The sequence below is a fragment of the Ornithodoros turicata genome, chromosome 1 (assembly GCF_037126465.1).
Source record: "Ornithodoros turicata isolate Travis chromosome 1, ASM3712646v1, whole genome shotgun sequence".
NCBI classification, from domain to species: Eukaryota; Metazoa; Arthropoda; class Arachnida; order Ixodida; family Argasidae; genus Ornithodoros; species Ornithodoros turicata.
This window is the reverse complement of record NC_088201.1, coordinates 206,387,272-206,402,736: the sequence shown is the minus strand read 5'-3', so window position 1 is coordinate 206,402,736 and position 15,465 is coordinate 206,387,272. Positions and strand designations below refer to the sequence as shown.

The window sequence follows — 15,465 nt, the reverse complement described above, 5'->3', positions numbered from 1 at the left end:
AAAACAACTTCAATGTGAACACCCCCAAAATAGACAAGTATTGTCGTCTGACCATGATATGTTGTAAGCATAACTACGCTACACATCACGACGAGAAAAAAAGAAGACATATAACGATTTAGTTAATTAATTATTTAACTAAATAAATTTAACTAAATTAATTAAATTAATTTAGATGGCATGGCACGAGTGGGTGACGTTTGCAAAAAAGGGAGCGAGAGCCAATTTTTAATGTCTCTTCTCCCTGGAAGAAAGATACCAGGTGTCTCTTCTGCTTTTCATTTCTTTTCAAAGGGATGACCTTGTTTGCCACGGAAACGACAGCGTACGATAGACGCACACCAAGAAAGAGATAAGAAAATGAAACAAACTGAAACTTCTTCAATGTGACTAGTGTGTACATATTTCTATTCGCCAACAAATTCGCGCAAATGAAACTACTGATTCTCCGATTATATATTTTTACTGGGTGACTCCAACAACGATATAACTGCTTCCCTTCGACAGTGGGACACCATATACAGAATGATTTCGACCAATTGTTCGATCGAGGCTGTATATATTTTTGGCCTGCGAGGAATTGTTAGTTCCCTCTCTACTCGAGAGTGAACTTGTTGCTTGCCGATCGTACATTCTGTGTTATTAATCGCGAACAATTCGATGTGTCAAAAGCTGCATCGAGAAAATAGGTTTATATATTTGACAGCTGAATAAAGTACGTGCTTGATAGTGTATATCAAGCACGTACTATATAGTGTATATGTAGCGGCACCTGCTGACAACGACGAGCCCTGTCTCTGCCCTGCTCGTGCTGACTGTTCGTGCGATAATTCGTTAGTTGAGATCCGGCACTCACACAGTAAAGTGGTTGTTGCCTTTGTCTCCTTTATTGTCGTGCGTGTAGCTTCTCGACAATCTGGTGACCCGAACACTGAATGCCGATGCCTGATCCTCCTGCCTCTATGCCACTGCTCCGATCTGGTACCGACACCTCAGCGGCAGCCACAGCTGCGGCGCAGATTGCTCAACGCAGCACCACAGAAGCTCTCGGGGGTCCCGAAGATTCTATTCGTCTCCGTTTTCCGCCGTTCTGGACCCAAGACTCCGTGCTCTGGTTTGCCCAAATCGAGCGGCAGTTCGACGCCCGCCGCGTCACTTCCCATGCCGCCAGGTTCGGACATGTCGTCAGCGCTCTGCCCATGGATGCCACTGCCGAAATTCGTGATATCATTCTCCGTCCGCCGGCAGAAGCGCCGTATGATACCCTGAAACGGGAATTGCTTGCCCGTACTCTCTCTACTCATCGACGTCTTCAACAGCTCCTTAGCGCTGAGGAGTTGGGCGACCAGAAGCCGTCTCAGTTACTCCGCCGCATGGGCCATCTCACAGGTGACACACCTCTCGACTCTACTATCCTGCAAGAACTCTTTCTCCACCGCTTGCCATCCGACATTCGAGTGGTCTTAACCGCAGCCGGCGAGATGACGATGGGCGACATGGCGCTGCTGGCGGATCGTATCCTCGACTTACGCTCAGACTCCGTTGCAAGCGTTACCCGGAGCGGGTAACGCATGCATAACGGTTCATGCATACGGCAATCCGGACCCCGTACCTCCCCCGGCTCACACGGTGCCACCCATTCCGGCCATCACACCTTTTGCCGAGTATCCTGATGGTCAGCGCTCTATCTCAAGTCTTTCCGTCACTGTCAACACCCTACAATCCAGCGTTGATCGGCTCACACAGCTTGTAACTGGATTGACCACTCTGGTTGCCTTTACAACCGCGTGACAACATCGATCGCCTTCACCGCACTACCGGGATCACCGTCGCCGACACGCTCGCTGGCCGGACGATACCGCTCTCCATCTCCAGCTCAGTCTTCACCTTACTGTTGGTGCCATGCCAAGTTCGGTCCCCGGGCCCGTAACTGTCAACCACCATGTACGTGGCCGGGAAACCACAGCCCCGGCAACTGAACGCGGCCGAAGTCGCTGGGCCTGATAACAGCCGCCTCTTTTACGTCAACGACACCATCAATCCTCTTCGCTTTCTCATCGACACTGGCGCTGAAGTCAGTATCATTCCACCCCATCCTTCGGACCGTCATCGCACTTCTCAGCATTCATTGCAAGCTGTAAATTCTTCACCAATTAGATGTTTCAGTGAGCGATCCCTCACCCTGAACTTGAGCCTGCGTCGGAACTTTCAATGGATCTTCATCATAGCCGACGTCTCTGATGCCATCATCGGTGCGGACTTCCTCAAGCACTTCGATTTCATGGTCGATGTGAAGGGACGACGCCTCATTGATAACGGCATGCGCCTATCTGTCCGCGGACTTCGTGCCTTCTGTAACCCCATTGGCCCTCTCTTCACCCGCCCATCGGCACCTGTGCAGTTCCGTGACATCCTTAAGGATTTCCCCGACATCGCCCGTTTGCCACCTACAGATGCACCCCCTCTCCATACCACCACGCACCACGTCCTCACCAGAGGCCCCCGGTGCATGCAAAGCCTCGCCGTCTTCCGCCTGATCGCCTTGCGATCGCCCGTCGCGAGTTCGACCATCTCCTCGCCTTGGGGTACATTCGTCCGTCCAGCAGCCCATGGGCTTCGGCATTGCATATGGTGCCCAAAAAGGACCCGGGAGATTGGTGACCGTGTGGGGATTACCTGGCGCTGAACGCTGTCACCATACCCGACCGTTACCCTTTACCACATCTTCACGACTTCGCCGCAAATCTCCACGGTGCATCACACTTTTCCAAGATCGATCTTATAAAGGCTTACCATCAGATCCCCATGGAGCCCAGTGACATTCCGAAGACCGCAATCACGACCCCGTTCGGGCTCTTCGAATACGTTCGAATGCCCTTCGGTCTTCGCAACGCCGCGCAAACTTTCCAAAGATTCATTGACGAGATCCTTGGCGGTCTGCTTTATTGTTTCGCCTACCTCGACGATATTCTGGTGGCTAGTTCCACTCCTGAGGACCACGCCGAACACCTTCGCCAATTGTTCCAGCGTCTACATCAGCATGGCATCAATCCGGCTAAATGCGAACTCGGTGTTCCTTCCCTCGCCTTCCTCGGCCATCGCATTGACAGTTCCGGCATCACCCCTCTGCGGCAGAAGGTTGACGCCATTGACCGCTTTCCCCGTCCTACCACACGGCGGAAGCTTCGTGAATTTCTGGGCTTGGTGAATTTTTATCGCCGCTTCATACCGCACTGCGCACACGCCATCAAGCCGCTCTGTCATTTGCTGGGTGGCCTTGGCGGTCCGTCGAAAACCATCGAGTGGATGCCATCCGCTGACCAAGCTTTCTGGAAGATAAAGGAGGATATCGCCTCCGCTTCATTCTTGGCTCATCCCATCCCAGACACTTCACTCGCACTCTTCGTGGATGCCTCTTCAGAAGCCGTTGGGGCTGCTCTGCACCAGCTCGGCCCGCACGACCAGTTACAGCCGCTGGGTTTCTTTTCAAAACCCCTCAAGCCCGCCGAAGCACGGTACAGCACTTTCGGGCGCGAGCTGTTGGCGGTGGACCTGGCTATCAAACATTTTCGCCACCTTCTCGAGGGACGCCAGTTCATTGTTTATACCGATCGCAAACCTCTCACCTACGCAATCACATCTGCATCTGCTTCTCACTCGCCCCGAGAGATCCGTCACCTGACCTACATCGCCGAGTTTACGACCGACATCAGGCACGTTCCTGGTCATGCTAACGTCGTTGCGGACGCTCTCTCTCGAGCTCACATTGCTGGCCTGGCCCACCATCTGTCACCAGACATTGACTATGTTGAGCTTGCAGAAGCGCAAGCGAACGACCCCGACATGCCTGCCATGGTTCAGTCATCCCCGTTCCTCGACATCCACAAGCTTCCCTATCCTGGAACCTCGAGCCTCTTGTTATGCGACACCTCTACGGCTACCCCACGTCCTCTGGTTCCCCACGACTTCCGTCTCCACATCTTCAACCGCTACCACTCTCTGCATCACCCCGGCATCAAGTCGACGCAGAGGCTCATTGGCACCCGCTTCGTCTGGCCGTCCATGATTCGGGACATCCGCCAGTGGGCTCCGAATTGTTTGGCCTGTCAGCGTTCCAAGATCCAGCGCCATACGACATCCCCGTCGATGCCCTTTCCCACCCCTGATGCCCGCTTTCGCCATGTACACTTAGATCTGGTGGGTCCTCTTCATCCGTCGGCCGTCTACGCCTACCTCTTCACCTGAATTGACAGGTACACCCGGTGGCCTGAAGCGGTACCTATCAATGATATCACGGCTGAGACAACCGCTCTCGCGTTCCTGTCCTCCTGGGTGGTGCGTTTTGGAGCTCCCGCCGTTATCACGACCGATCGCGGACGCCAATTCACGTCCCGCCTCTTCGCCGACGTCTACAGATTCCTTGGCGCTCGCCATCACTTCACCACGGCCTACCATCCAAGAGCCAACGGACTGGTCGAACGGTTCCATGGCACGCTCAAGACCGCTTTACGTGCCGCTGAAGACCCGACCCATTGGGTCGAGCGCTTGCCTTTAACGCTCCTTGGTATTCGACCAACCTCCAAGGCAGACTGTGGCGTTGCACCATCCACCCTGGTCTTCGGGTCTGCCTTGCGTCTCCCAGGGCAGTTCTTCGACGCAGCGACTCTAGCCCAGACCGCACACGACCCTCTTCACTTCGCCACACGCCTCGAAGAACATGTGGCTGAGTTTCGCTCGCCAGTCCCACGCCATTCATCTTCTCGTCCGATATTCGTGCACCCAGACCTTTCCACCGCCACCCATGTCTTCCTTCGCCACGACGCCATCCGCCGTCCACTCCAGCCTCCTTACGACGGCCCCTTCCTGGTGCACTCAAGGCAAGACAAGGCCCTTACCCTCATATTTCCGGTTCGTCTCGAGGTCGTATCCATAGACCGCGTCAAGCCGGCATTCCTGGACACTTCTCCAGCACCGACCCCTGGGCTCCTGTCCCCTCGCCCTTTACCCCCGCAAGCTGCCCTGACAGCTCCGCGGTGCGTCCATTGGGCTCCAGACTCCTCGCAAATTCACACCTTTCCCGCTTCGTACCCATCCGGGAATCTGCGGTGACGACCCAGCCGTCCGCGGCCTTCCCGACTTCCGCCACGTCTTCCGGCCTTGCCTTTGTCAACCTCCTGTCTAAGCGGGGGACCCTTGTAGCGGCACCTGCTGACAACGACGAGCCCTGTCTCTGCCCTGCTCGTGCTGACTGTTCGTGCGATACTTCGTTAGTTGAGATCCGGCACTCACACAGTAAAGTGGCTGTTGCCTTTGTCTCGTTTATTGTCGTGCCTATAGACTTCGCGACATATATCAAGCACGTGTATATTGCTTTGCAGCAAGTTGTATCGTCTCGAAGCGAGTGGAATACTCAAACAGTTTCACTCGTTTTTCCGTGTCCGTCCGATTAGTAAAATGAAGGATGTACCTTAAAACAAAATAAAATAAAATAAGAATCGACTGTATGAAGCGCGGAATATAGTTCCTTTGGAGTTCCCCAGATGACTTGATTTGGACGATTATTCACTAGAGGTTCAAACAGCACAATATTCGTCTCAACTTGAAATGGTTGTTCCACTAAATGTGTCCGCTTGACTGGTGTTAAGCTAACTTTGATAGGTTCTTTCCAGCAAGGTATGCTTTCTGATTAGATGGAGTTATCCGGTCTGGCGCTCTCTTTTAACCATAAATTCATTATTTTGATGTCGAACACTTTTTTCTTGAAGTGATCTTGCAACTGACGAATCCTTCGTTTGCTGTCCTTGTCCTGAGTAGTATGGAATAATTAACTCGAACGAAATAATATCAGCCGTTGGTTGGTATGCTCCTTCTATCCTGTGAAATGCTGTTCAGTTCGTCGGTTCGAATATTAATAATAGCATACACCTCAGATAACCTGTTTTTAATTTAAAGATGTGTTACTAACTCGAGTGTCTATTTTTTTAGAAGTAATTTCGAAGAAAGCTGGGAAATAAGTTCTAGCGTGCAGTACGTCTGTCGCTTTGACACTGCTTGCATTGTCTCCAATGGATGTCGTAACAGAAAGAAAAAAAAGAGCATATTTCAATTCCCAAGAAAAAATAGCAGGTTCTCCAATCTTCTATCCTTCTATCAATTATCTGATTTTTATTGTTATTTTAGTAGATTGCTGATCTCTATGTTGTCGATCTATAAGTAAGCATTCCGTTAGATCTGAATTACCATCTTTCATCTGATAGATTCGAATGATAGCTTCCCAATAATATCGATATGGAATAATTATCTTGGATGATATAATATAAGGCATTGGTTGGTGTGATTTATCCATCCTGTGGTGTGCTGTTCACGTAATCGATTTCTAATAAAAATAGCATAGAATAATGAATTCCTTACACATACCGGCTTTGCGAATCGTTCACATGTTCCTACATGTTGGTACATGTAACTACATTCGATTATTATGAATATGAAATAATTAATTCTCTTGTGAGTATCTGTATAGCTTGAAATGGGATTTTATTTACACGTGTTGTCTAGAATGATTGGAATGCTTTGTCTGCGTGTGGACATTAAGTCTATCCACTTGTTCTCCTGTTAATGTATGATTTCTATCTTTGACTATTTATAATCATTGCTAAGATTGGTTGCAGGTCCATCTATCGGTGTCTCTCGTCAAAAGCATAGAGGATACATATTTGAATATTCGATGTCCTCTATTAAAAAAATGCAATTTGTTTGTCATCGTACGGATTGAAAACCTCTTAATTTAACTAAAAGCTATGTTCTTGACGTAAAACAATTGTCGCTAGCTTTGATTTCATTCTTGAGATAGCAAAACAGTGGTGGTGGTGGTGGTGGTGGTTCGTTTCGATAGATTGCTTGAGTCTCACTCCTCTGTAGTTGCTTGAGTCTCACTCCTCTGTAGATTTCTTGATGACTGCCTAATATACTGTGATGGACTTGTTGTGGGTGGTCGGTTTCTATAATAAAGAATCATTATTGCTAGCATGTATTTTGATTTTTGAGATTGTAAAAATGGTTGGCGTATAGAAAAATAAGTGATTGGTTTGCAGGACACATCGCTGGGGATTGGTTCCTCTGTCGCTGAATAATTACAGTTAGCTCTGATTTTATTCCCTATATGTGATAGAAAGTGTGGTGTGTGGTGTGGTGTGGTGTGCTTGCCTGCATGTCATACGATGCCAATTAAAGTTTCACTTCATACATTCGAATTGGTAACTGATTCTAAATAGTTAACCTGGATGAAATAACGTCATGTATTGTTTGGACTGCTTTAATCCATCCTGTGCTGTGTTGCTCTGTTGATTGATTAGATTAACATGAACAACGTATTATGACAAATGATTGTCATCGTATTGCTTGAGAATGTCTTATTGAAACTAAAAGCTGTGTCCTTGACATAGTGGTTGTCGTCGTTTCTTTTCATAGATTGCATGCGTATAACTTCTGTGCCATCTTGAGTCCCTGACATTATTCTTTAGATGCTATACAAATTGTGTGTCGATAGGACAACATTTTACTTTGTGGGAATCCTACTGCCTCTTCTAGGCAGGCGAAACCCACAACCAGGACCCGCCGTCCGTTTACCGGCGAAAGGAGGTACTACACGAACAACACGTAATACAAAGGCAACGATTTATTACATACTAGCGAACGCAGGAAAGAACACGAGCGATACTAACAGTTCCCTGCCAGTTCCTCAAACAGCCGTCTGCCTGGTCCGGGGAAAAAGGAGCCTCTCCCTAAGCTAGGCCATGAGCCTCGTTTTTAACCGTTTTGGCCCCGCCCCCTGTATGCCCTTGCCTAGAACTTCGGCACATTTCACGCCAGCCACCTCCGTTCGCGACAGTTATCAGTCCTTTGATAACAAGAGTTCCACAACTTGTACAGTTGTGCTTGTCGACACATCGTACGACCCCACGTGAAGTTTCAGTCGATAGATTCGAATTGGTAGCTGAATATCGAATAATTAGCCTCGATAAAAATATATAATGTGTTGTATATTCTGCTTTATTCATCCTGTGCTGTGTTGTTCAGTCGATCGTTTGGAATAATATTAGCAACATACCATAATAATTAATTGCCAACATGTTGATTGAGAATCGCTTATTTGAACTAAAAGTTGCGCTTTTCACATATTATAATTATACCTTGCTATGATTTTTATTCCTCACATAGTAACTAGCGTTGGTGGTTGTTCGTTTGATAGACCGCTTCAGTCTCACCTGTGTCAATTCTTTGATGACTGAAATAATATGATACAGGAGATTGACTGTATCTGGTCAGCTATTCTGATAAAGAATAATTAGTGCCAGCATTGATTTTCATTAAAGAATAATTAGTGCCAGCATTGATTTTCATTCTTAGATATTAAAAAAATAGTTGTAATATAGAAAAGTGAGTGTTCGGTGATGACCTATTGCTGGGGCGGTTGACATAGAAAAATTATTGCTAGTTCCGACTTTATTCTCTAGATATTATAGAAATTGTAGAGGTATGTACGTTGCACGCTGCCAATATTCCTTACAATGTCGATTCGATGCTGTGTCAGGTTGACAGTGTCATGTAACATCAATTGAAGAAATACAGGGTGTCTCACGTAACGCGTCAAAAATTATATTTAAAAATCTACGTGCCAGAAAATTACGGGGTCAACGGCATTCACCTTCAGACAGTTTTTGCCGTCGTGTGAGATCACTTTTATGAATTTTTCGCTATGGGAAATTTAATTTCCCGAATTAAAGTCCGGAAATTGCCTAGTCAACCTAACATTTTTTCAACAGATTCGAGAAGCAGGGATCGCGTTTAGCCTACTACCGAAAAATTCATTGCGTGGTACAAAAGTAAGCAGCGAAAAAAAAAAAATGGAAAATCCGCTTTTTCTGACGCGCGTATTTCGACGGCGCACGAAATCGGTGGCACAGATGCGATGAGAGGAGGATATGCCCCTGCCCAGATGATAAACAGAACACTGAAAAAAATGAAAAAAAGAAAATAAGAGGAAAGGGAAAAGAAGTGCAAATATTTGTGCCTATGTTCCCAATGTGTCATAGGTTAATGCCACATAAGTCTCATTTCCACACAAATGAGTGTGTCTGTGCCTGATGACGTACGCAAGAGCACGAAGTTTGGGTAATTGGTATCTTGACACATTGTGCTGTCTGTGCAGGAGATAGCACATCTGCATACGATATAGACTCCGGAAGCGGAACAATATGCACGGTACCTTGTCAAGCACGTGTGACGGTGTTTGATTGTGGCGTGTTTATGTGTTAAGTATGTGGCAGAAACAGTGGCGGGAGCAGTGCAGCTGATTCTTTCTTTCTGTTTTTTTTTTTTTTTTCAAACCTGTTCATTAAAGGTGACATTGTTTTCCTCGTCTGGTCTGAATGAAATATTCTGTTAGTTGTGAGTAAGCAGCCGTGACGTCTACTTCGTGTGTTCCCTGTGCTGTCTATTGCCGCATTCAACAATATCTCTGTTGTCCCATATGCGTTTGATTCTCCTGTCATATTTTCTTTCACAACATCCCGTGATTTTTCGGAAGGGCTCCCGGGACATTCGGACGTGCAAAATTGGCCGAGATCGTAGGATTTCACGATTTGGGACATCCTGATCGACAGCCCCAGTCACGATGCAGTGGAACTCATGCATGCACTCCCCGTTTTTATTATGCACTTACCATATCCTTTGAAGGAGAGGTTTTTCTTTGCGGTATGTGGAAGGGCGAGAACCGCAAGCGGAAATTATTGGTTTTCAGGAAAAGGCACACAGAGCTCGATTTGAAGAAAAGGGTTGTTCAGAAACGTGGGAATCCCTACTCTGCAATCTCAGAGAAAACGGTAACAGACGGGAACAAAATGAGGATTTGATACCCTCGTGAATAAAGATGGTGTATTGGCGACTGACTCCCCAGAACGACATTGATTGCACAATATACGTTGGTAGAAGTCGCAAGGGCTCACTGGAGCTTCATTGATGATTAGACACGTCTGGTGAATATCAGTTGTAGACGAGCGTGATCGAGCAAGCGCGTCGTTCATAAAGTTCGCACCTCCGTCATTCAAGCTCCAAAGTCCCTGCCGTGTTACTCGACCAATGTCAATTTCCGAGAAACGATTTATGATGTCGGGACATGCGTGGACTAGAAAAAAAAGGATTTTTTTCTCTAAAGGCAGAGTAGAACACCCGTAACGCGAGATCAAATGCTGGCTCTCGCCAAAAAACCCAGGCGCGCTTCGGCGCTTGTAGAGGCGACGCGTCAGTAAATAAATAAAAAAAAAATTGTCGTTTTGAGGAAGCATAATGTAATCTCTGACAGCTTCCGCACCTCACCATCTGCTCATTAAAACATACTCGACAAGCAAATTTAGCACACATTGTGGGATGTTCGCAGATTTTTCTCAGAGAGTAAAGTACCAGAAACTTCCTTTTTAAACCTGGACATGTACATACGTGCGGTTTAGAAGGATATCATTAACGCCTACAATGAATCATCCAACCGGAAATCGAAACCAAATCTAACGCCAGCAGAACAGCGCAGCCTTTCTGATCTTCAGAATCGTAGCAACTTAGTTATCAAAAAAGCTGATAAAGGCGGCGCAATCGTGGTAATGGACAAAAACAATTATGTTAACGAAGGTCTTCGACAACTATCGTGCACATCATTTTACAAACTCGGGACACTTTACAAAAACGGGAAGGTTGCCAAATTTGGGATGGTAAAAGACCTAATTGTTTACCGAACTGAGGTGTTCGTAGTTCGGGTCACCAAATGTAGAGGACGGTGGCCTATCTCCATGGCCGCGCCTGTGTAACTGAAGCGGGTGCTCCATGCGCGTGGCCATCCTTGTCGTTGCCCAGCGTCCGCTACAATACTAAACTTGCCATCCCTTACAACCAGGCACTTCGGTACAGGCGTATCTGTTCCAGTGACGACGACCTGAGCAGCGATCTAGCTGAACTTAAACAAACATTCCTCGATCGCCAATTCCCACCTAATTTGGTTGACGACGCTCTAAACAGAGCCCGCAAAGTAGATCGCAAAGCCCTGTTCCGAAACCAGAAACGCATGATTGATAATAGTTCCGTAAACCTCATTTTAACATTTAGCAGCAATATTCCAAGCGTTAACAGTATACTAAACCGTCACCACAGCATCCTTCTCCAATCAGAGCGCATGGGACAAATTTTCCCTCAGCCACCGCGGGTTACGTACAGATGCCCACGCAACCTGCACGATAATCTAGTTAGCTCTAAGGTTAGCCAGCCAGCACATCCAGGAACCGGTTGCCGCCCGTGCGATGGTCGCAGGTGTCAAATATGCAAATTAATGCAAAGCGCCCAAGTACTTAAAAGCACTAATTCTAATTTTTCCGTCAAAATTAATGGTGACTTTGACTGTAATTCATCTAACGTCATTTATGTCATTCAGTGCGACATGTGACAAGCACAATACGTAGGTCAGACCAAAACATCATTTCGGATCAGGTTCAACAACCACCGGTCTGACGTTACAAAAAAGCCAAACCTCCCGGTCTCTCGTCATTTCAAACAACCAGGTCATTCCCTAAATAATGTCTCACTTTTCATTCTCCAGTCAAATTTTAGCTCACATCGGTGCAGAGAACAATGCGAATCCTGTCTCATTCACAAATTCCAATCAACCATTAACGAAGATCTCGGAGCACTGTCAACGGTAAGACTGGCCGCCTAGTTGAGCTTGTTTCTTTTTCGCTCTTTTTTTTTCAGCAAAGTCCGAAGCAGCACTCACCCTGCCTAGGAATGTTTTCCCCGAATACGGAGAGGGACCAAAGGAGAATGACCTCACAACCCGGACTTGACCTTCTGGAATATTCCCATACCTGACTCACCGACAACCGCCTGTGGCGTGCCTTGTACCGATGATGACGTCACACAACAACCCTATTTAAGCAATCTGTAGCCCCCTGCGCATCTTTTGTCCTGACGAAGACAGTGCCACTGTCGAAACGTCGACGCCGTTTCTCATTCAACTTTTAATTTCTGCCCATTAAATGAAGTAGTGTTTCTAACTTCCCTAAAATCTGTTGTCAGCGTCTTTTCCCTTCCACAACTGTAAAACTTCGTGGCCCTTTGACTTTTGTACTTCCCTCGACCTATATATATATATAACTAATGACGGGTCTCCAAAGATGCGCAATGAACAAAAAAAAAATGGTGTTCCTTCACGGCTACGATATGAGGTCACCGAAAGGAACAGATGTTCTCATTGGGACAACTTCGTAGCTTTAATCATTAAAAATGTAATTAACTATTTTTACGTAATTAGGCATTTGGCGGTTGAGCAACATATGGTCAAGAACGTCCGCCTGCCCAGCGATGATAGAAGTTGTGTTGGATTTGATTGAGGTTTACTGGCGCATGAACAACTAAGGCTAGTGCGCCAACACTGTGAGGTATGATGATAGAAGTGGAAACAGCATATCTATAGCCCTTATAGTTTTCTTAATGAAAAATCTGTATCGAAAATAGGACAACCTGTGTATATGTACATGGTGTTTCACGAAAATCCCCCGGCTCAATATTTCGTGAACAGGTGGCGCTCCCTAATAAATTTCTTTTTGGTATAGATCCATGGAACACCGGCCATCGACTGAGTACCGAGTGGCACATTTGCATACGCTCACTAATTAGGAAAACATCTTGACTTTGAACTTTTACTTCGCACGCTTACGGAACGTTTGTTTTACGCAACGGGACCTTCAGCGAAGAATATTGCAAGAAAAAAACGAAAAAAAAAACGCATCGACACTCAGTGATTTTATCGAGTAATCAATCGGTTTCGGTTTACATATTTCTTGCGCGCAGTTGTTCACCAATGCGCGCTTTGGATGCGCTATCCGGCTGCAGTACAGAGAACGGGTTGTAATCTCCATATAAAGCTCAGCGGCGATCGCGATAGCAAATCCTCTAACGTCGCATCTTTAATACAGTGTACACTTTGTAACGCTCAGTACATTGGCCAAACGACAACAACTTTGGGAATTCCATCCAATAATCATTAATCTCAAGTGACAGAGATACCAAATATTCCGGTCACCCGCCACTTACGCGTGCCCGACCATTCCTTCGAGGGCATAACTGCATGTATTCTCTATATATAGTTATCTCCCATAATTAGCTGTAATACATTATTTACATATTAACTAATTATTGAATTTTAATAATTCATTATCCATTTACCTCAAGTGAGTATGTGGGCGTGTTGTGCGCAGTTCATGTGCCGTTTTTCAATTCTGCCTCTTCCTTAAGGAAAGCACTGGGAAATTCACAGTGTAACGGTATTGGCAAAATAGTGACGGCGAAACGGTTGCTTTTATTTTTTGCTATGATAATGCCACTTTTTTTATAGTGATCTGCATTTCACTGTTGCAGTTGAAAAGAAGGTCAGTCCCGCTACACTTAACAGGAACAGGAAATATTGCTTGGAAAAACGGTTTACAACACCGTGTCTCCGTGCTTACCACATTGCACAGTGATTGAAACGCGACCTGAGCAAGCATAGAGTGTTGAGGGTGCTGTCCCCAAGGCGGGAGCAGACTTTTGCGCAAATACTGGCTGCCAACCCGAAGGTCCCTTCAGTTTCTGCGCTAAAAGAAACGAAAGTCAGCATATATCTGAACGCAGGTGTGGGCAGTGGTCGTCAGCCACCTCCAGTAATGAAAAATATTTGTGCCTATGTTCCCAATGTGTCATAGGTTAATGCCACATAAGTCTCATTTCCACATAAATGAGTGTGTCTGTGCCTGATGACGTACGCAAGAGCACGAAGTTTGGGTAATTGGTATCTTGACATATTGTCCTGTCTTTGCAGGAGATAGCACATCTCCCTACGATATAGTCTCCGGAAGCGGAACAATATGCACGGTACCTTGTCAAGCACGTGTGACGGTGTTTGATTGTGGCGTGTTTATGTGTTAAGTATGTGGCAGAAACAGTGGCGGGAGCAGTGCAGCTGATTCTTTCTTTCTGTATTTTTTTCCAAACCTGTTCATTAAAGGTGACATTGTTTTCCTCGTCTGGTCTGAACAAAATATTCCGTTAGTTGTGAGTAAGCAGCCGTGACGTCTACTTCGTGTGTTTCCTGTGCTGTCTATTGCCGCATTCAACAATATCTCTGTTGACCCACATGCGTTTGATTCTCCTGTCATGTTTTCTTTCACAACATCCTGTGATTTTTCGGAAGGGCTCCCGTGACATTCGGACGTGCAAAATTGACCGGGATCGTAGGATTTCACGATTTGGGACACCCCGATGGACAGCCCCAGTCACGATGCGGTGGAACTCATGCATGCACTCCCCGTTTTTATTATGCACTTACCATATCCTTTGAAGGAGAGGTTTTTCTTTGTGGTGTGTGGAAGGGCGAGAACCGCAAGCGGAAAATATTGGTTTTCAGGAAAAGGCACACAGAGCTCGATTTGAAGAAAAGGGTTGTTCAGAAACGTGGGAATCCCTACTCCGCAATCTCAGAGAAAACGGTAACAGAAGGGAACAAAATGAGGATTTGATACCCTCGTGAATAAAGATGGTGTATTGGCGACTGACTCCCCAGAACGACATTGATTGCACAATATACGTTGGTAGAAGTCGCAAGGGCTCACTGGAGCCTCATTGACGACTAGACACGTCTGGTGAATATCAGTTGTAGACGAGCGTGATCGAGCAAGCGCGTCGTTCATAAAGTTCGCACCTGCGTCATTCAAGATCCAAAGTCCCTGCCGTGTTACTCGACCAAGGTCAATTTCCGAGAAACCATTTATGATGTCGGGACATGCGTGGATTGCCATCGAGACATATGATAGAACTATTCGACAATATCTTAACCTGAACCATGCAGAACGGGTAAACCCTTCGTCCCTCGTCTCTCAAGCATATTACATGCCCCACCATGCCGTAATACGCGAAGATCGGGAGACTACAAGAGTGAGGATTGTCTTTGACATCAGCTCAAAGGGACCAGGATCCCAATCCTTAAATGGTCTCCTCGCCTCAGGACCCAACCTCAATCCGGACATGTTGCGGCTTCTCCTCAGCTTCCGCTCTAAAGGAGTCGCCATCGTTGCGGACATAAGAAGGCTTTCCTCAAGATTTTCCTCGACAATCAAGACCGGGATTATCTTGGCTTCTTCTGGTATAAGGTGGCACCTACAGTAGACAGAGATCTCCCTCCCCTTGAAGTATGGCGCATGACAAGAGTGCCGTTCGGCGCCACATACAGCACTTTCCTTCTGGCCGCCACAGTTCAACATCACCTACAGTCTCTTGCCTTGGAGTCCCTTGGACAACCTGCAAGCTGAGAGATAACTTCTATGTCGACGATCTTGTTACTGGCCCAGACCACTATCCTCAAGCTCTGCAGTTGTTCAAAGAAACTATTCAAAT

At 46.6% G+C, this 15,465-nt stretch overlaps 2 protein-coding genes across 2 annotated transcripts in view; one reads left to right on the top strand and one right to left on the bottom strand.

Annotated features, from left to right (window-relative positions):
- Nucleotides 1-935: 935 nt before the first annotated feature.
- LOC135393943 (uncharacterized) lies at nucleotides 936-1,568 on the top strand. The gene has a single exon (XM_064624312.1). The coding sequence runs from the start codon at nucleotides 936-938 to the stop codon at nucleotides 1,566-1,568; it is 633 nt and encodes a 210-aa protein (XP_064480382.1).
- A 3,371-nt stretch (nucleotides 1,569-4,939) lies between these two features.
- Nucleotides 4,940-15,465, bottom strand: part of LOC135393930 (uncharacterized) — a 34,661-nt gene continuing 24,135 nt past the window's right edge. The window contains exon 12 of the mRNA XM_064624287.1: nucleotides 4,940-5,248. Coding sequence (XP_064480357.1) covers nucleotides 4,940-5,248 — 309 coding nt within the window. The remainder of the gene's footprint in view (nucleotides 5,249-15,465) is intronic.

What these genes read in the sequence shown, in the direction of transcription:
- LOC135393943 (XM_064624312.1), top strand. Translation starts at nt 936, where the DNA reads ATGCCGATGCCTGATCCTCCTGCCTCTATGCCACTGCTCCGATCTGGT.